Below are 13,444 nucleotides of genomic sequence, written 5' to 3' on the forward strand. Positions count from 1 at the left end.
TCCAGAAGGAGTACGAAGAAAAAAATTAACCTGAGGCAGAGTAAGATTTCTACTTTCTATAGAGAATAGCAACAAAAATACCTGAGTGACAGTACAAATTTCCACAATGCTAACCATAAAATTTTATTTTAATCAAATTTCCACTTTTTATTCACTAGGTGGGGTTGACAGAGGTCGAGAAGGACCATCTGCCTTCTATTTCCGAGCAAGGTTCCACCTGCTCCCACTTTGCCGCCCAAAGCTGTAAAGGTCCCTCGGGTCCAGCTCGGATTCTCCTTCAGCGCAGACCCGAGGCCGCTCTTCCTGGAGCCTGCAGTGCAGACCTGCGGGGCGAGCCCCTTCCAGCCGGGTCTTCCTCCACCTCCCACCGCCCCGGCCGCGCGGTCCTGACACCGGGCCCGAGGTGGGCCGGGGCCGGCTGAGCACGTGACCTCGCTGGGCCCCAAAGCTTTTCCCCACACACTGCCCGCCACCGCCGGCCGCGGAAAGCCCGGGGTCCACCCTTGAGAGCGCGAGGATGGAGCAGGTCCCTCGGGTCGCGAGGGCGACGACTCCACACCTATCTCACGACGGACTCCCCTCGTTGGACCAACTCTGTCGGTCACCCCAGCAACCGACACCCGCACCACCTATTTCTCAGGGGTCAACGGCGAAAAACCTCCCCGCTCCCGCGCGCCACATCGCGCCTGCGCGCAGTACCGGCGGAGGTGCCGTCAATGCGCATGCTCCCGCCTTGAGCCCGTCCTCGCGCAGCTTTTGAACCCGGCGGCCGAAGCCGGCGGTACGCGCATGCGTGTCTCCAGGAGCTGGTCTCCCGACCCGGCCGGAAGCCGCGGCTCGCAGGTTTGGAGCCAGACCAGTCGGAAGTGGCTCCTCCACCGGCCCTCTGTCAAGCGGAAACTCGGGCACTGGAAGGGAGGTTCCGGGGCTGCTCGGGGCTGGAGGCGGCCGAATGGAGACCGGGGCCGTGGACGCGCCGCTGACCCGCCGCCCGACGTTGGCGTCTTCCTGGGATGCCGCCTGCGGAGCCCTGGCCCAGAGCCTCCGTCTCGCCCGGGCGGGTCTCGGCGCCCGGGACGCCGACTGGGAGCAGCTGCTGGCGCCGCCTGCCACGGGGTGCGCCGCGCGGGCGGGGGCGGGGGCTGCGCTGCGTGACAGCCACGCTCCTGGCTGGGGAGCCGGGAGGGCGGAGGGTCTGCGCCGGGGTCTGGGAGCCGAGCTGGTGACGGGTCTGGGCGGCGCGAGGGCGAGGGGGCAGGGCCGGCGCGGCGGGAGGACGGGGCGGGTGACCAGGCCAGTGGGCGTTTGGCACACATCCCCTGGTGGCGGCCAGGTCCTCTCCTGAGGCCCCTTGTCAGAATCGGAACCGCCTCTCTCTCCCGAAACGCACCGACACCTCCTGGCGACCACGATAGCAAGAAAACAAAACAAAAACCAACTGAGGAACACCTCCGCCAGCTTCATTTTGAAAATGGCACCCTTCTGTCCATTGTCCCATTCTGTGCCTCCCCCCCCTCCCTCTTCCAAATTGTTGATTCACTCACGGTGGATGCCCCGTAAATACATTTCCGCCGCTGGACAGGCGGTTACAGAGAGTCGCTTAGAAGGGAGAGATCAAGAGGCAGGGAGAGTGGAGCGCCCTGGCGGCTAAGGCATCATTTCCTTACGCATTCTGCACTGAGCGCTTGTCCCTTGGGCTGCAAATGCACCTGTAAAGGGAACTGGAGACAGTAAGCCCTGTGGCCCACTCCGTGGGTTGAGAGCATTGTTCAGGGAACTTGACGGTAAGACTCTGCTGTCCTCGTTTTGTTTTCAGCCAGGATCTGGTGATTTTGAAAAGGAGCTTGCACCGCCAGGGTGAAAACCCCTGCTTCCTTCACGTGAGATGTGACCCTCGTGGAGGTGAAGAAATGGTTTCTGTTGGCGTCTTAAGTTCAGCACGAAATATGGAGGTGTACTTAGGAGAGGAGTACTGTGGCACCAGCAGGGGCAAGAGTGTTTGTAACGTTCTGGATAACAGGTGTGTGACGTGTGCACGTCCCCGTGTTCTTCGGAAGTGGTGTTTTGGCTTTCTGGAGCTTTTGTGATGTGTATTGATTTTGTGACATTGGTGCCAGACACTAGGGAAGAGAAGAGAAAAACACACCGGCAGGCATGGGGGGGATCTTAAAGACAATCTAAATCAGCCTAGTCGTTTTTGTCAAGGTGGAAGTTGAGAGCTAAGGGAGAGAAAGAAATTGGTGGAAGGTCCTGGTTAGTTAGTGGAAGCGTTTTACCCGAATGAAGTTCTGCTAAGTCTCTCTTGCCCCTTTTCCTTAACTCACAAGGTTCTGTTTTCCCCAAATGAATTTCTCTGTTCGTCTGAAACCAGGACCATGTTCCTGTGGGAAGCCCATTACAAATAGTGCCTGAGCCCAAGACGGTCCAGCACAGACACATGTAACCCATTGTACATGTTTTTTCTGATTTCTTATGAAGAGTTTATTGTAATCGTCCCTTCATCCGATGCAGAATAGGAATTGTGTTGTTACTGTACATGTTGGGTATAATGGTTGTTACTGAGCTTTAAAATGTGCTTTGTGCTACATGATATACATGGGATACCTAATTTAATTTTCTCATGTAGTTAGTAAGGGGTGGGTAGTTTCTTCATATCCAGTGCAATTGAGTGGGAAGCCCCAATTGTTTATGCCTCACCAGGAAGACTGAGTCTCAGGATTTAAATATAGTCCTGGAAACCTTTCTTTTTGAAAGTAACTTTTTTTTTTTTCTTTCCTTCGCTTTTTAGGGCCACACCTGCAGCATATGGAAGTTCCCTGGCTAGGGGTCGAATCGGCACTACACCAGCTGGCCTACAGCACAGAGCCACGGCAACGTGTGACCTGAGCCTCGACTGTGATCTGCATCACAGCCACAGCAATGCCGGATCCTTCACCCACTGAGCAAGGCCAGGGATCGAACCCTGTCCTCATGGATTCCAGTTGGGCTCATTACAGCTGACCCAAAACGGGGACTTCCTGAAGGTAACTATTAAGTGAGATTTTTTTCATGTATATATATATGTATACACCCACAGAGGGAAAGAGAGAGTGTTCCCATTGTGTCTCAGCAGGTTAAGAACCTGACTGGTATCCGTAAGGATTCAGCTCCCATCCCTGGCTTCACTCAGTGGCTTAAGGATTCAGCATTGCTGCAATGTGCAGCAAAGGTCATAGGTGCAGCTCACGTCCCTCTTGGCTGCAGCTGTGCAGTTGTCTGGCAGCTGCAGCTCCGCATCGATGCCTAGCCTGGCAACTTCCATATGCCGCAGGTGTGGCCCTAAAAGGAAAGAGAAAAAAGGGAGATAATATATGAAATTTTAAAACAATTTTTTTTTATTTTTAGTGAACAGGAAAAGATTACTTTGTACAAAACATACCTACAATTGGAGTCTTCCACACGTGCTTGTAAAATAAAGGTAAGTCATTCCTAAATTTTAACGACTTTGAAAGCCGTAGTTGTTTTTCTGCCCTGTAGCTTTATTTTTTGTTGTTTGGTAGTGTAGTTAATCCAGCTCGGTCCCTGGTTTTTAGTTCAGAAATAGTTAACATACGGAGTTCCCATTGTGGCGCAGAGGAAACGGCTCCAACTAGGAAGCATGAGGTTGCAGGTTCGATCCCTGCCCTTGCTCAGTGGATTAAGGATCCAGCATTGCCGTGAGCTGTGGTGTAGGTCACACACGAGGCATGGCTCTGATGTGGCTGTGGCTGTGGCATAGGCCAGCAGCTGTAGCTCCGATTAGACCCCTTGCCTGGGAACCTCCATATGCCGCCAGGGTGTGGCCCTAAAAAAGCAAAAAAATTAAAAATTAGAAGTAGTAAACCATGTAAAAATAAATCTTTTTCTAAAAAATTATCACCATTTTTCTTTTAACATGTGAACAGATATTACCTATAGCAATGTCATGATATGTGCTATTGATACTAGAGTGGTAGTATACTTTTTAGCCCTGAAAATTGCATGAAAAACCTTTTTTTTGGAGTTCCCATTGTGGTGCACTGGAAACAAATCTGACTAGTATCTATGAGGATGCGGCCCGGCCTTGCTCAGTGGGTCCGGGATCCAGCATGGCCGTAAACTGTGGTGCCAGTTGCAGACTTGGCTCGGATCTTGTGTTTCTGTGGCTGTGGTATAGGCTGGCGGCTGTAGATCTGATTTGACCCCTGGCCTGGGAACTTCCATATGCTGCAAGGGCAGCCCTTGAAAAAAAAAAAAAAAAAAAATTATACATTGCGATATAGTTGGTTTACAGCATTACATCGGCTTAATACTTTTTATATAAAACTTCGGTGCTAAAAATCCACGAGCAGTTTTGTCCCATAATATTGAGAAAGATGTAATACACTTATTTCAGCAAAGGGGTCCACGAGGTTCGAAGTATCAAATGATGTCAGCAGATCGAGGGCAAGGGTTCTGAGCTGGAAATCCTAAGCCCTGGCTGTGAGATGAGCTCTCCTGCCGACTGGCAGCGTCACCTTGGGCAAGTCTCTCCAGCTGTCTGGACCTAGTTCATTAGGAACTGAAGAAAATAAATGCCCGGCTGGATTGTCTTTCTCGCTCATGTTCTGTTCTGATTGTGACTTATCGAGGAGCACAGAATGATTATCCGTAGATGTGGTTTTAGGCAGGATGTCGTGAGAGCTTCCAAAGTCGTTTAAACGAGGCGATTCTTCCTCCAGCCTGTGTTTGAGTGCCTGTGGATGCCAGACCCTGTACTGGGCATTTATGGAACACACTGGAAGAAGCCCTCCCGTTGCTGATGTTACAGCGGGCCAGACGGATAAGGGGGGGATTCAGTTTGCACAAGTGGTGCTTCGATCATTGCTGAGACCGGCTGGGGGGGTGGGGGGTACCGGTAGGGGTAATATGGCGGTTGGAATGTGTGTGTGCGAATTTCATGAGGTGTTCACTTCCTCGTTGGGGACAGTCACCTCCTTAGTGCCACACTGTGTTTCTGAGTGGCGGATCTGAGTTCACCTGTCTCTGTGTGATATATGGGTTTGTTGCGTCTCTGAAGGTGACGGGTGTCTGCAACTGTGCTGTGGGGGTACCAGGCAGCGCAGAGAGTGTTTATGTAGGTAACTCCTCGGGTTTGAAGGAAGGCTTCTTCTGAGCTAATAGTACACGAAAGGGAAAAGTAATAGTTACTGGAGTTCCTGTTGTGGCTCAGCGGTAATGAACCCAGCTAGCATCCGTGAGGATGCAGGTTTGATCCCTGGCCTTGCTCAGTGGGTTAAGGATCCAGTGTTGCCCTGAGCTGTGGTGTAGGTGGAAGACGCAGCTCAGATCCTGTGTGGCTGTGGCTGTGGCTGTGGCTGGCAGCTGCACCTCCAATTCAAGCCCTGGCCTGGGAACTTCCATATGCCACAGGTGTGGCCCTAAAAAGGCAATAAATAAGTGAATAAATAAATGAATAGTAATCATTACTTATGCATGTCTTTGAGCCCTTGCTCAGTGATACATACTGCAGATGTTAACACGTGTATAGTCCTTGTAACAATCACGTGAAATCATTGTACTCCTGACTGGAGTTTGGCATTTGCCAGGGCCACCCAGGCGGAGCCATCCTGAACCCAGGTCTGTCTGATTCTCAGTCCTGTTGTCCTTCCACTTGGCGGCTTTGTTTTCCTTCACCACCCAGGAAATGGCTTTGGTTTAAAAGCGTGGACGACAACTAGAATGGAAAAAGTTAAAATCATGAAAATAAACAACTAAATAACTAAAAGCATGGACTGGATGAGGCAGCATAAAGCTTTGGAAAAACTGGAGAACTGCGCTCAAAGTTTGACCTTTCTTTGCTCTTTTGTCGAGTTAGAAAATCACCGTGAACCCGTCTTTTCCGCCTGGAGACCAGTGCCCTCTCTTAGGCCAGCTTTGCATCCCCTTAGCATCCGCTGAGAATTTATCCTGAATTCTAAGATACTGACTTACGCTTGGTGTGTCAGCAAACACTCTGCGCCTGGTCCTGGACAGTCTTCTTTTGTATGAAATAACATTGTAGCAAGTTGATGTTAAGATCCTGGATTGGCCTGGTTTATCCTTAACTCCTGAAACTTCTCAAGTGAAAGAGTATTTACACCGTCTCTTTTAGTTGCGATATCAGTTTTCAAGTTCAGGTGGTTCTTTGAGCCTACTTCTGCCGGAATATTCTAGAGGAGATCGCAAAATGAACTTGAGGTTAATTTTGGATTCTTGAATGCTTCGCTGTTCCTTCAGTACTAACAAGAAGTGACTTTAAAACATGATGGGGTATTTTTATTAGTGTTAATTTTGCTGAACTTTTGTGTTACGATAGCTGCTCTCGTTTGGTGAAAAGCAGTGTGTGTTCATCAGTAGAGTCGTGGTCCACGTGAGGCCCGTTTCCCCGGCGTCTCCGGCAAGCTGTCCTCCTCTGGGGCCAAGGATAGACCTGGAGCGGGTCCAAACCATCCTGGAGTCCATGGGCTCCAAGCTGTCACCGGGAGCTCAGCAGCTGATGAGTCTGGTTCGGTTTCAGCAGCAGCAGGTGAGCAGAAATGGATTTCTTTCCAGACACTCTTTACTTTGTGTGTGTGTGTGTGTGTGTGTGTGTGGTCTTTTTTGGTGTGCACCCATGGCCTATGGAGGTTCCCAGGCTAGGGATCAAATTGGAGCTGTGGCTGCCGGCCTCCGCCACAGCAGCGCCAGACCCTTAACCCACTGAGGAAGGCCGGGGATCAAACCTGTGTCCTCGTGGGTACTAGTCGGGTTCGTTACCCCTGAGCCAGGATGGGAACTCCCTATTTAAATTTTTCTAAATAATGGCTTTTTCTAAGGACGTGTGCTGACTTAAATTTTTTTTTGAAACTTCTAACACTGAATTTAATACTGTCTTTACTAACTTTTCTAAAAATAACATTCTGTAGACTTACCCTCTTGCAACAAGATGTTTCCGTTACAGACGCCACAGTTTTCCATGAACTCACTCAGCTATTCATTTCGCAAGCATTTAACCCTTTTCAGAGAATAAGGTGCTCTTTGGTTGCTGAGAAGGTTCAGAGGTCCTTTAGCCGACGGCCTGTCCTCGAGGATCTGTACTCACACTCGTAGCAGGTGTGCGAGGGCATCTAATGGAGGCTGATGAGGAAGCCTAGGAAAGATTTATTATTGGAAGTAGCTCTTTTTTTTTTTTTTTTTTTTTTTGGTCTTTTTCATATGGAAGTTCTCAGGCTAGGGGTCAAATGGGAGCTGCAGCAACGCCACAGGCACAGCAACGCCAGATCCGAGCCACATCTGTGACCTGCCCCAGAGCTCAGGGCAACACTGGGTCCTTAAGCCTCTGAGCGTGGCCAGGGATTGAGCCCGCAACCTCGTGAGTATTAGTTGGGTTCCTTACAACTGAGCCACACTGGGAACTCTGGAAGTAGCAGTTTATCTAATCCTTCAGAGAGGAAAGGTGGAATTAGGCAAGTAAATTTGGAGGGGGCGTTTGAGGGCTGGGAGATAGTATGGATTAAATCTTCAGTGCTAGGAGAAGGAGAAGGTAGCTAGAAAACGAGTAGAAGTTGACTTCTCCAGAGCGATGTGTACATGTGCCCTTTGGTTTATCCACCAAGTGCTCCTTGGAGGTCTTTAGGGGGATGACAGGGCCACCAGATTTTGAGGGATTAGGTAAGAGATGGGTTGTAGGAACATGGACGTAGCCAGGGTAAAGGGGGCTTCTTTCCAGCATCCTAGAGATGAGGAACCTGCCTGTGTCAGAATCCCTTGGAAGGTGTATAAAGTGCACAACAGTGGCCTTCACCAATGACCTGAAGCCCTGAGGGTCAGGCCCAGGACTCGGCTGCTTTAAACAGGCCACACCAGGTCACCAGGTGAGTGTTATGCCTAGTTTAGTTGGAGAACAAATCTTGGAGGCAGCAGTGTGGGGCGGGCAGGAGGGGGAGGAATCCAGTGGAGACAGAGATGAAGAATTTTAAAGCAGAAGAGATTTTTTTTTTTTTTTTTGGAAGAAATTTTTTGAGTGTGCAAGGTTTTGAAAACATTAGAGAGCCGTAATGAAGTAAAACATTTTGCGGACCGATTTTTACGTTTTAAAAGCTTGCCTTTGGCAGGGGGGATTGACATGGATGATGGTTTGGGGTTTTTTTTCCCCACGAACCTATGGTTGTTTTTGTTCAATTCCCAAATAATGCTTCTTCTTTGCCAGGAATTTCAGCCAACTCAGAGTGCATTAGGGAAGTGATGAGGGCTGTCCTAACTCTTATCCTGTCCCAAGCCTTCATTTTCTAGTATCCGTCTAGCATGTTCTATTGTACGGACACGTGAATCCAGCCAATAGCACACGTGTCGTGACCTTCCCCTGCAGCCTGTCATCCTGACGGCAGAGGCACACACACACGCTGAATCCCTGTATACAGGGACATTTGGGGAACACCTCGAGGCAGAAGGAAGGTGCTCCTGGGAAATCTTTTTTTAAACATTCTAAAAAAAGTCTTCTCTCTGGTGGGGAGGCCGCGGGTATGGACCCATCCTGACAGCATATGCCTGGTCCTCTAGGATTGTTGGTTGTTGGCAACCGGGAGCCAGGACTGTCCCCTTGCCCAGGGTCCCATAAGCTCTGTAGCTGTCCATTGAGCGTGAAGTAGGGATGCTTCGCGGTGAGAGCTGCCCCCTCTGGGGAGGGGGTGGAACCACACCCTGGGTGGAACCTTCCTGTGTAAACTTGGGCAGGGCCTGTCCTGAAGGGGAAAGGAAGGAGCTGGGAGCAGCTTCCCAGCCTCGCCCTGCTTCACCTGCACTGGTGGGTCCTTGAGTTCTGGAAAGTTTGATTCAAGTGATTTCTTATTTCCTTGTATTTGGAGTTCCAGTGTGCTGACTTTGATTTGGTTTTGCTTCAGCAATTTAGAATAATTGAATAGGAATTTTTTCTCAAAGAGCCAAGCATACAGTTGTTACATGAGTGAAAGCCGTGCCCCATTTTCTCAAGAAACTATATTCAGTTATTCAAGATTTTCATTGTTGACCTTTTCTCATCTTCAGAATAAAAAGAACTTTTGTTCTTGCTTTCTCAAGGCGATACTTGATGGGGTTTTTTGTTTGTTTGTTTTTTTGTTTTGTTTGTTTGGTTTTTTAGGGCCACAGCAACACAGGATCTGAGCCACGTCCTTTTGCGACCCACACCACAGCTCATGGCAATGCCAGATCCTTAACCCACTGAGCAAGGCCAGGGATCGAACCTGCGTCCTCATAGATGCTAGTCAGATTCGTTTCCGCTGAGCCATGATGGGAACTCCTTGTTTGATTTTTTTGATGATTAAAACAGTTGGAGTTCCCGTCGTGGCGCAGTGGTTAACGAATCTGACTGGGAACCATGTGATTGCGGGTTCGATCCCTGGCCTTGCTCAGTGGGTAAAGATCTGGCGTTGCCGTGAGCTGTGGTGTAGGTTGCAGTCGTGGCTCGGATCTGGCGTTGCTGTGGCTCTGGTGTAGGACGGCAGCTACAGCTCCAATTGGATCCCTAGCCTGGGAACTTCCATATGCCGTGGGAGCGGCTCAAGAAAAGGCAAAAAAGATGAAAAAAAAGAAAAAAAGAAAAGTTAAAGAAATCCTGCAAGATGTTCAGACGTAAATACTTCATTTTATGGAACTATGAGAGCATATATGCAAAATTATATTTGTTTTGTTCACTGTATTATGTCCAGTGGCCGAAATAGTTTCTAACACGGAGTAGCCTTATGGTAAAAATTTGATGGATGCTGAGTTTTGTGCTGGCTTAATCCAGCAGTCATTTTTTATAACATTCAGAAAATATATGGACTGAGCGTCTTCAGCTGATCTTGTGTAGTACTTTTCTCCGTCTCTCAGTAGATACGGAGCAGCAGTAAGTAGAGTATCCTTGGATAAGAATCTCTAGCCAGGAGTTCCTGTTGTGGCTCAGCAGGTTAAGAACCTGACACAGTCTGAGAATGCAGGTTCAATCCCTGGCCTTGCTCAGTGGGTTAAGGATCTGGCGTTGCCGTGGCTGTGGCATAGGTTTCATCTGCAGCTCCCGTTTGACCTCTAGTCCAGGAACTTCCATATGTGGCAGGTATGCCCAGAAAAAAGGAAAAAAAAAATCTCCAGTAGAATTCTGTATTTAGAATTTAGGATGGAGCCACATAACTTACCGGTTAGCTAGGCTACAGATAGTTTTGCTTTTCTTTTATGAAAACATTAAAGGGCATAGCCAGAACATGGCCTGTGTAGGAGGCAGGGTAACCTCTTCTGAAAGGTGAGCCCGAGTCTCCTCAGAAACAGTGGAGCACAGCCGGGCCAGTGGAGGCCCCCAAACCCAGTCCTTACCCGACAAGTTATTAAAGCCGCAAATGCATGTATGAGTGTAACTGTCTGGTCCCTCTTCCGGTGTAAACAACCGGTGTGTCCTTAGGTTGGCTTATGATACGTGACAGTGGGTGGACGGCTGTTACTTCTGTGACAGTCGCCAACGATTATGGTCAAATCGAGAGGACTGCCATTTGATTACTAAACCTTAAGGAGGCCTTTTAGTAGAAACATTAAAATTTTCCGGAGTACGCCAGGATTTGCTTGACTCTTTTCCTGAGCAGAACTACCGTGAAGTGGTTCGAGTCCTGGCTCGGGACTTAGGTGACCTGGGTTCGTGCCCTGGTTCTCCCACGGACTCGTTGTCTTACCTCGGCCAAGCTGACTTTGGGCTTTGTCCCCTCGGCTCGGTACTGGGGTCGTACCTCTCGCCGACCTCGGGCAAGGACGTTAAGGATGGAGTGAAAGGAGACGGGTGGCCTGACTCCAGGGGCCTCCGCGGGGGGCTGTCGCTCTCACCCGTGTGACCCGCCTTGCCCTCTTGCCTTGCTCAGATGTGCATTCCCATCGGCGAGCCGCCCCAGTCGCCTCGGGGAAGCGCTGGCTCCACGCCCGGGGTGGGAGCACGAGCATCCTCCAGTTCGGGAGCCTCGGCCAAGTCGACCTCCACACCTTTTCCCTTCCGAACCGGCCTGACGTCTGGAAACCGGACCGAAGACGTGCAGGCTCACCCGGCCCAGAGGACGCAGCCAGCGGCCGGGGGCCCTGTTACCCGCCTCCAGGAGTGTCCCATGGGGCCACAGAACCAGTCTCTTCTTGAGAATGAGCTTAAGGCTGCAGTCTCTTCTTTCTCCCCGAAGAGAGCGGGTGACAGCGCCCCCGTAGCTAACTTGGAGCTGCCGCCTTTCCTCCAGAACCTGTGTCGTCAAGTGAGCCATCTCCGCCTGGGACCTCACAGCAAGTGGCAGGAGAGCATCACCCGGCCCGGCGAAGGCCCTGCTGGGCTTCCGTGAGTGTTTGAGACCAGTGTGGTTTCGACCGGGGAGGGGGGAGAGGAGGGGGGGGAGGCCGTTGTTTCCACGGCTCCTGCCTGACGGTGTGTCCCGAGGGAACTGGGGGGGCTTGTACATCTTCGCCTTAACGCGGTTGAGGAAGGAGAGACTCTGCCGAGTAGAGCGGCTGCTCTGAAAGAAGGGCACGGCACCGGGGGTGGCGAGCACCGCGCAGGCGTTTGATGGAAGGGGTCCGAGCGTCAGAAGAGGGGGGCGTAGGGGGTTCTCTGCGTGAATGGGCAGGAGCTGCAGTGACCGCGAGATGGGCATTTTTTGTCCAGTTGTATGAAGTGCGTCCTTCATACAACTGGACCAGCGTTGCCACAAGCTGCGACGTAGGTCGAGGACACGGCTGGGATCTGGCATTGCTGTGACTGTGGCATGGGCCAGCAGCTGCAGCTCTGACCTGACCCCTAGCCCGGGAACTTGCATATGCCACAGGTGTGGCCCTAAGAACAAAGAACCTGGAGCTCCCTTGTCAGGAAACAGAAGATGCTTGTGAAGACAAATTCCAGCAATTTAAGTTGGCTGTTTTATTATACTATAGTTTGGTTGTTTTTGTTATAATATTAGGAGAAATTGTGATCTTGTTATTTTTTTAATTTCCTTTTAGAGAGGACGCACAATCCATTTGTTCCTCCTTGGAAAAGATGCTTTCTAAAAACATGGAACTGATGGAGAAGAAACTCACGGACTACATCGATCAGCGAATTTATAAACTCCAGGAGCACCTAGATAATAAGATTGCTTTGTTGGTGGACTTGCTGCAAAATCCCAACTCCCCACCCTCTGGGATGCCTCTAAGACATTATGACTCTGGAGAAAGACTTTCAAATGGAGAAAGATAAGCACTCAGCACATACAGAGTACTACAGATATTTATTAAGTATTTATTACAAAGCCAACCCCCCCCAAAAAGTTTATGAAAAGCAGGTATTTAATGTCCTTTGAAATATCTCCACTTATATAAATTGACTTCAGTGTTTTTTTTTTTACTGTACTTGTATATCCAGTACTGTACACTAAGAGTTAACATGATTGAGGCTAAGTTATTTTTGTTTGCAGTATTTATCACTCTTAACAGAAGTTTATGTACACTGCCAGGTTAAGTGTTTACGATTTTAAGGATTTCTAATGGAGTTCCTTAGTTTGTATTGTATATGTGTTTTGTAGAAGTATATTTTTTATTTATACAAAGATGTTATTTTGTAGTCTTAGGAGTGTGAAAAATAATGCTCTGAGTATTTGATAATTTTCCTTTTTCTTGTTGACTGTTTTTGAAAAATTGGATACTAAAGTCTTGGAACCTTTCATTCAAATCACTAATTTTTGTTTTATATTGTTTATCTTAAATAATGAAGACGACACAGTGTTTGGCACGTGTAAATTGGTTCACACTGGGGTGGTTCATGTTCTTTGTTTCAGTGCGGTGTAGCAGTAGATAGGGAAGCAAACCTCATAACTCGCCTGTTCCTCGTTAGGATCGTTATCTTAGATTGTTTGATGTAAAATGAGAAAAGTCACCTTGTTGTATGTCAGTCTACCCAGAAGGCATAGGCACTGTCCTTTTCTGAGCTGATACAGTTTCCGCTTTCCAAAGCCCTTTTCTGTTTAAAGTGTTAAATGCTGAGGTTCTTCATTGAACGATTAAGGCATATGAATCAAGGAGATTGCAATTCTGTCAGCTTAATTTTTAGAAATTACAGCTATTGCATATGTGTTGAAAGGTGATATATTTGCATCTAAAAAAATAAATGGATCCACTCTGGAAACTGCTTATCTAAGTAAATGGAAATTTTTTATTTTCAACTAACCTTTGTTTAGAATGTTTTATTTTTATGAAAAGCGGTATTTCACTCATGCAGTATTTTGGTCAGTTCTTTAAAATGAGGGCTAATTAATATACTCTTTATTTGTATCATACTACAAAGGTAACACAGAATATGGAAAATACTCTCACTACAGCCACTTGAGAATTTGCATATTTGTCTAATCTTTTCTAATTTATGGGATAGTAACAACATACATAGCTATAAGGTAGTATGTTTTGGAGGAGAAATCTATTGTACTCC

The 13,444-nt window shown here is 48.6% G+C and overlaps 1 protein-coding gene across 3 annotated transcripts; it reads left to right on the forward strand.

Annotated features, from left to right (window-relative positions):
* Positions 1-916: 916 nt before the first annotated feature.
* LOC100620521 (ATPase PAAT) lies at positions 917-13,144 on the forward strand. 3 transcript variants are annotated; one of them, XM_084995799.1, is made up of 6 exons: positions 917-1,116; positions 1,817-2,020; positions 3,385-3,457; positions 6,335-7,332; positions 9,972-11,329; positions 11,986-13,144. In XM_084995799.1, the coding sequence occupies exons 5-6, from the start codon at positions 10,875-10,877 to the stop codon at positions 12,218-12,220; spliced, it is 690 nt and encodes a 229-aa protein (XP_084851925.1). In that variant the 5' UTR covers positions 917-1,116; positions 1,817-2,020; positions 3,385-3,457; positions 6,335-7,332; positions 9,972-10,874; the 3' UTR covers positions 12,221-13,144. The 3 variants fall into 3 exon arrangements, with proteins under 3 accessions (XP_084851925.1, XP_003483618.3, XP_084851926.1); XM_003483570.5 differs by having other exon boundaries at positions 6,335-6,544; positions 10,875-11,329; XM_084995800.1 differs by lacking the exons at positions 3,385-3,457; positions 6,335-7,332 and having other exon boundaries at positions 1,817-3,089; positions 9,584-11,329.
* The last annotated feature ends 300 nt before the right edge of the window (positions 13,145-13,444 follow it).

Source organism: Sus scrofa, chromosome 14 (genome assembly GCF_054392235.1).
Source record: "Sus scrofa isolate SSC_HxYL_T2T_F1_AM1 chromosome 14, Sscrofa_HxYL_maternal_Yorkshire_Landrace_v2.0, whole genome shotgun sequence".
NCBI classification, from domain to species: Eukaryota; Metazoa; Chordata; class Mammalia; order Artiodactyla; family Suidae; genus Sus; species Sus scrofa.

Excerpts from the sequence above, each read along its gene's own strand:
- LOC100620521 (XM_003483570.5), top strand. The coding sequence starts at position 953 with ATGGAGACCGGGGCCGTGGACGCGCCGCTGACCCGCCGCCCGACGTTG. Across the intron at positions 3,458-6,334 it reads CACGTGCTTGTAAAATAAAG|CTGCTCTCGTTTGGTGAAAA; the intron begins GTAAGTCATTCC and ends GTGTTACGATAG. Across the intron at positions 6,545-10,874 it reads TTCGGTTTCAGCAGCAGCAG|ATGTGCATTCCCATCGGCGA; the intron begins GTGAGCAGAAAT and ends TGCCTTGCTCAG.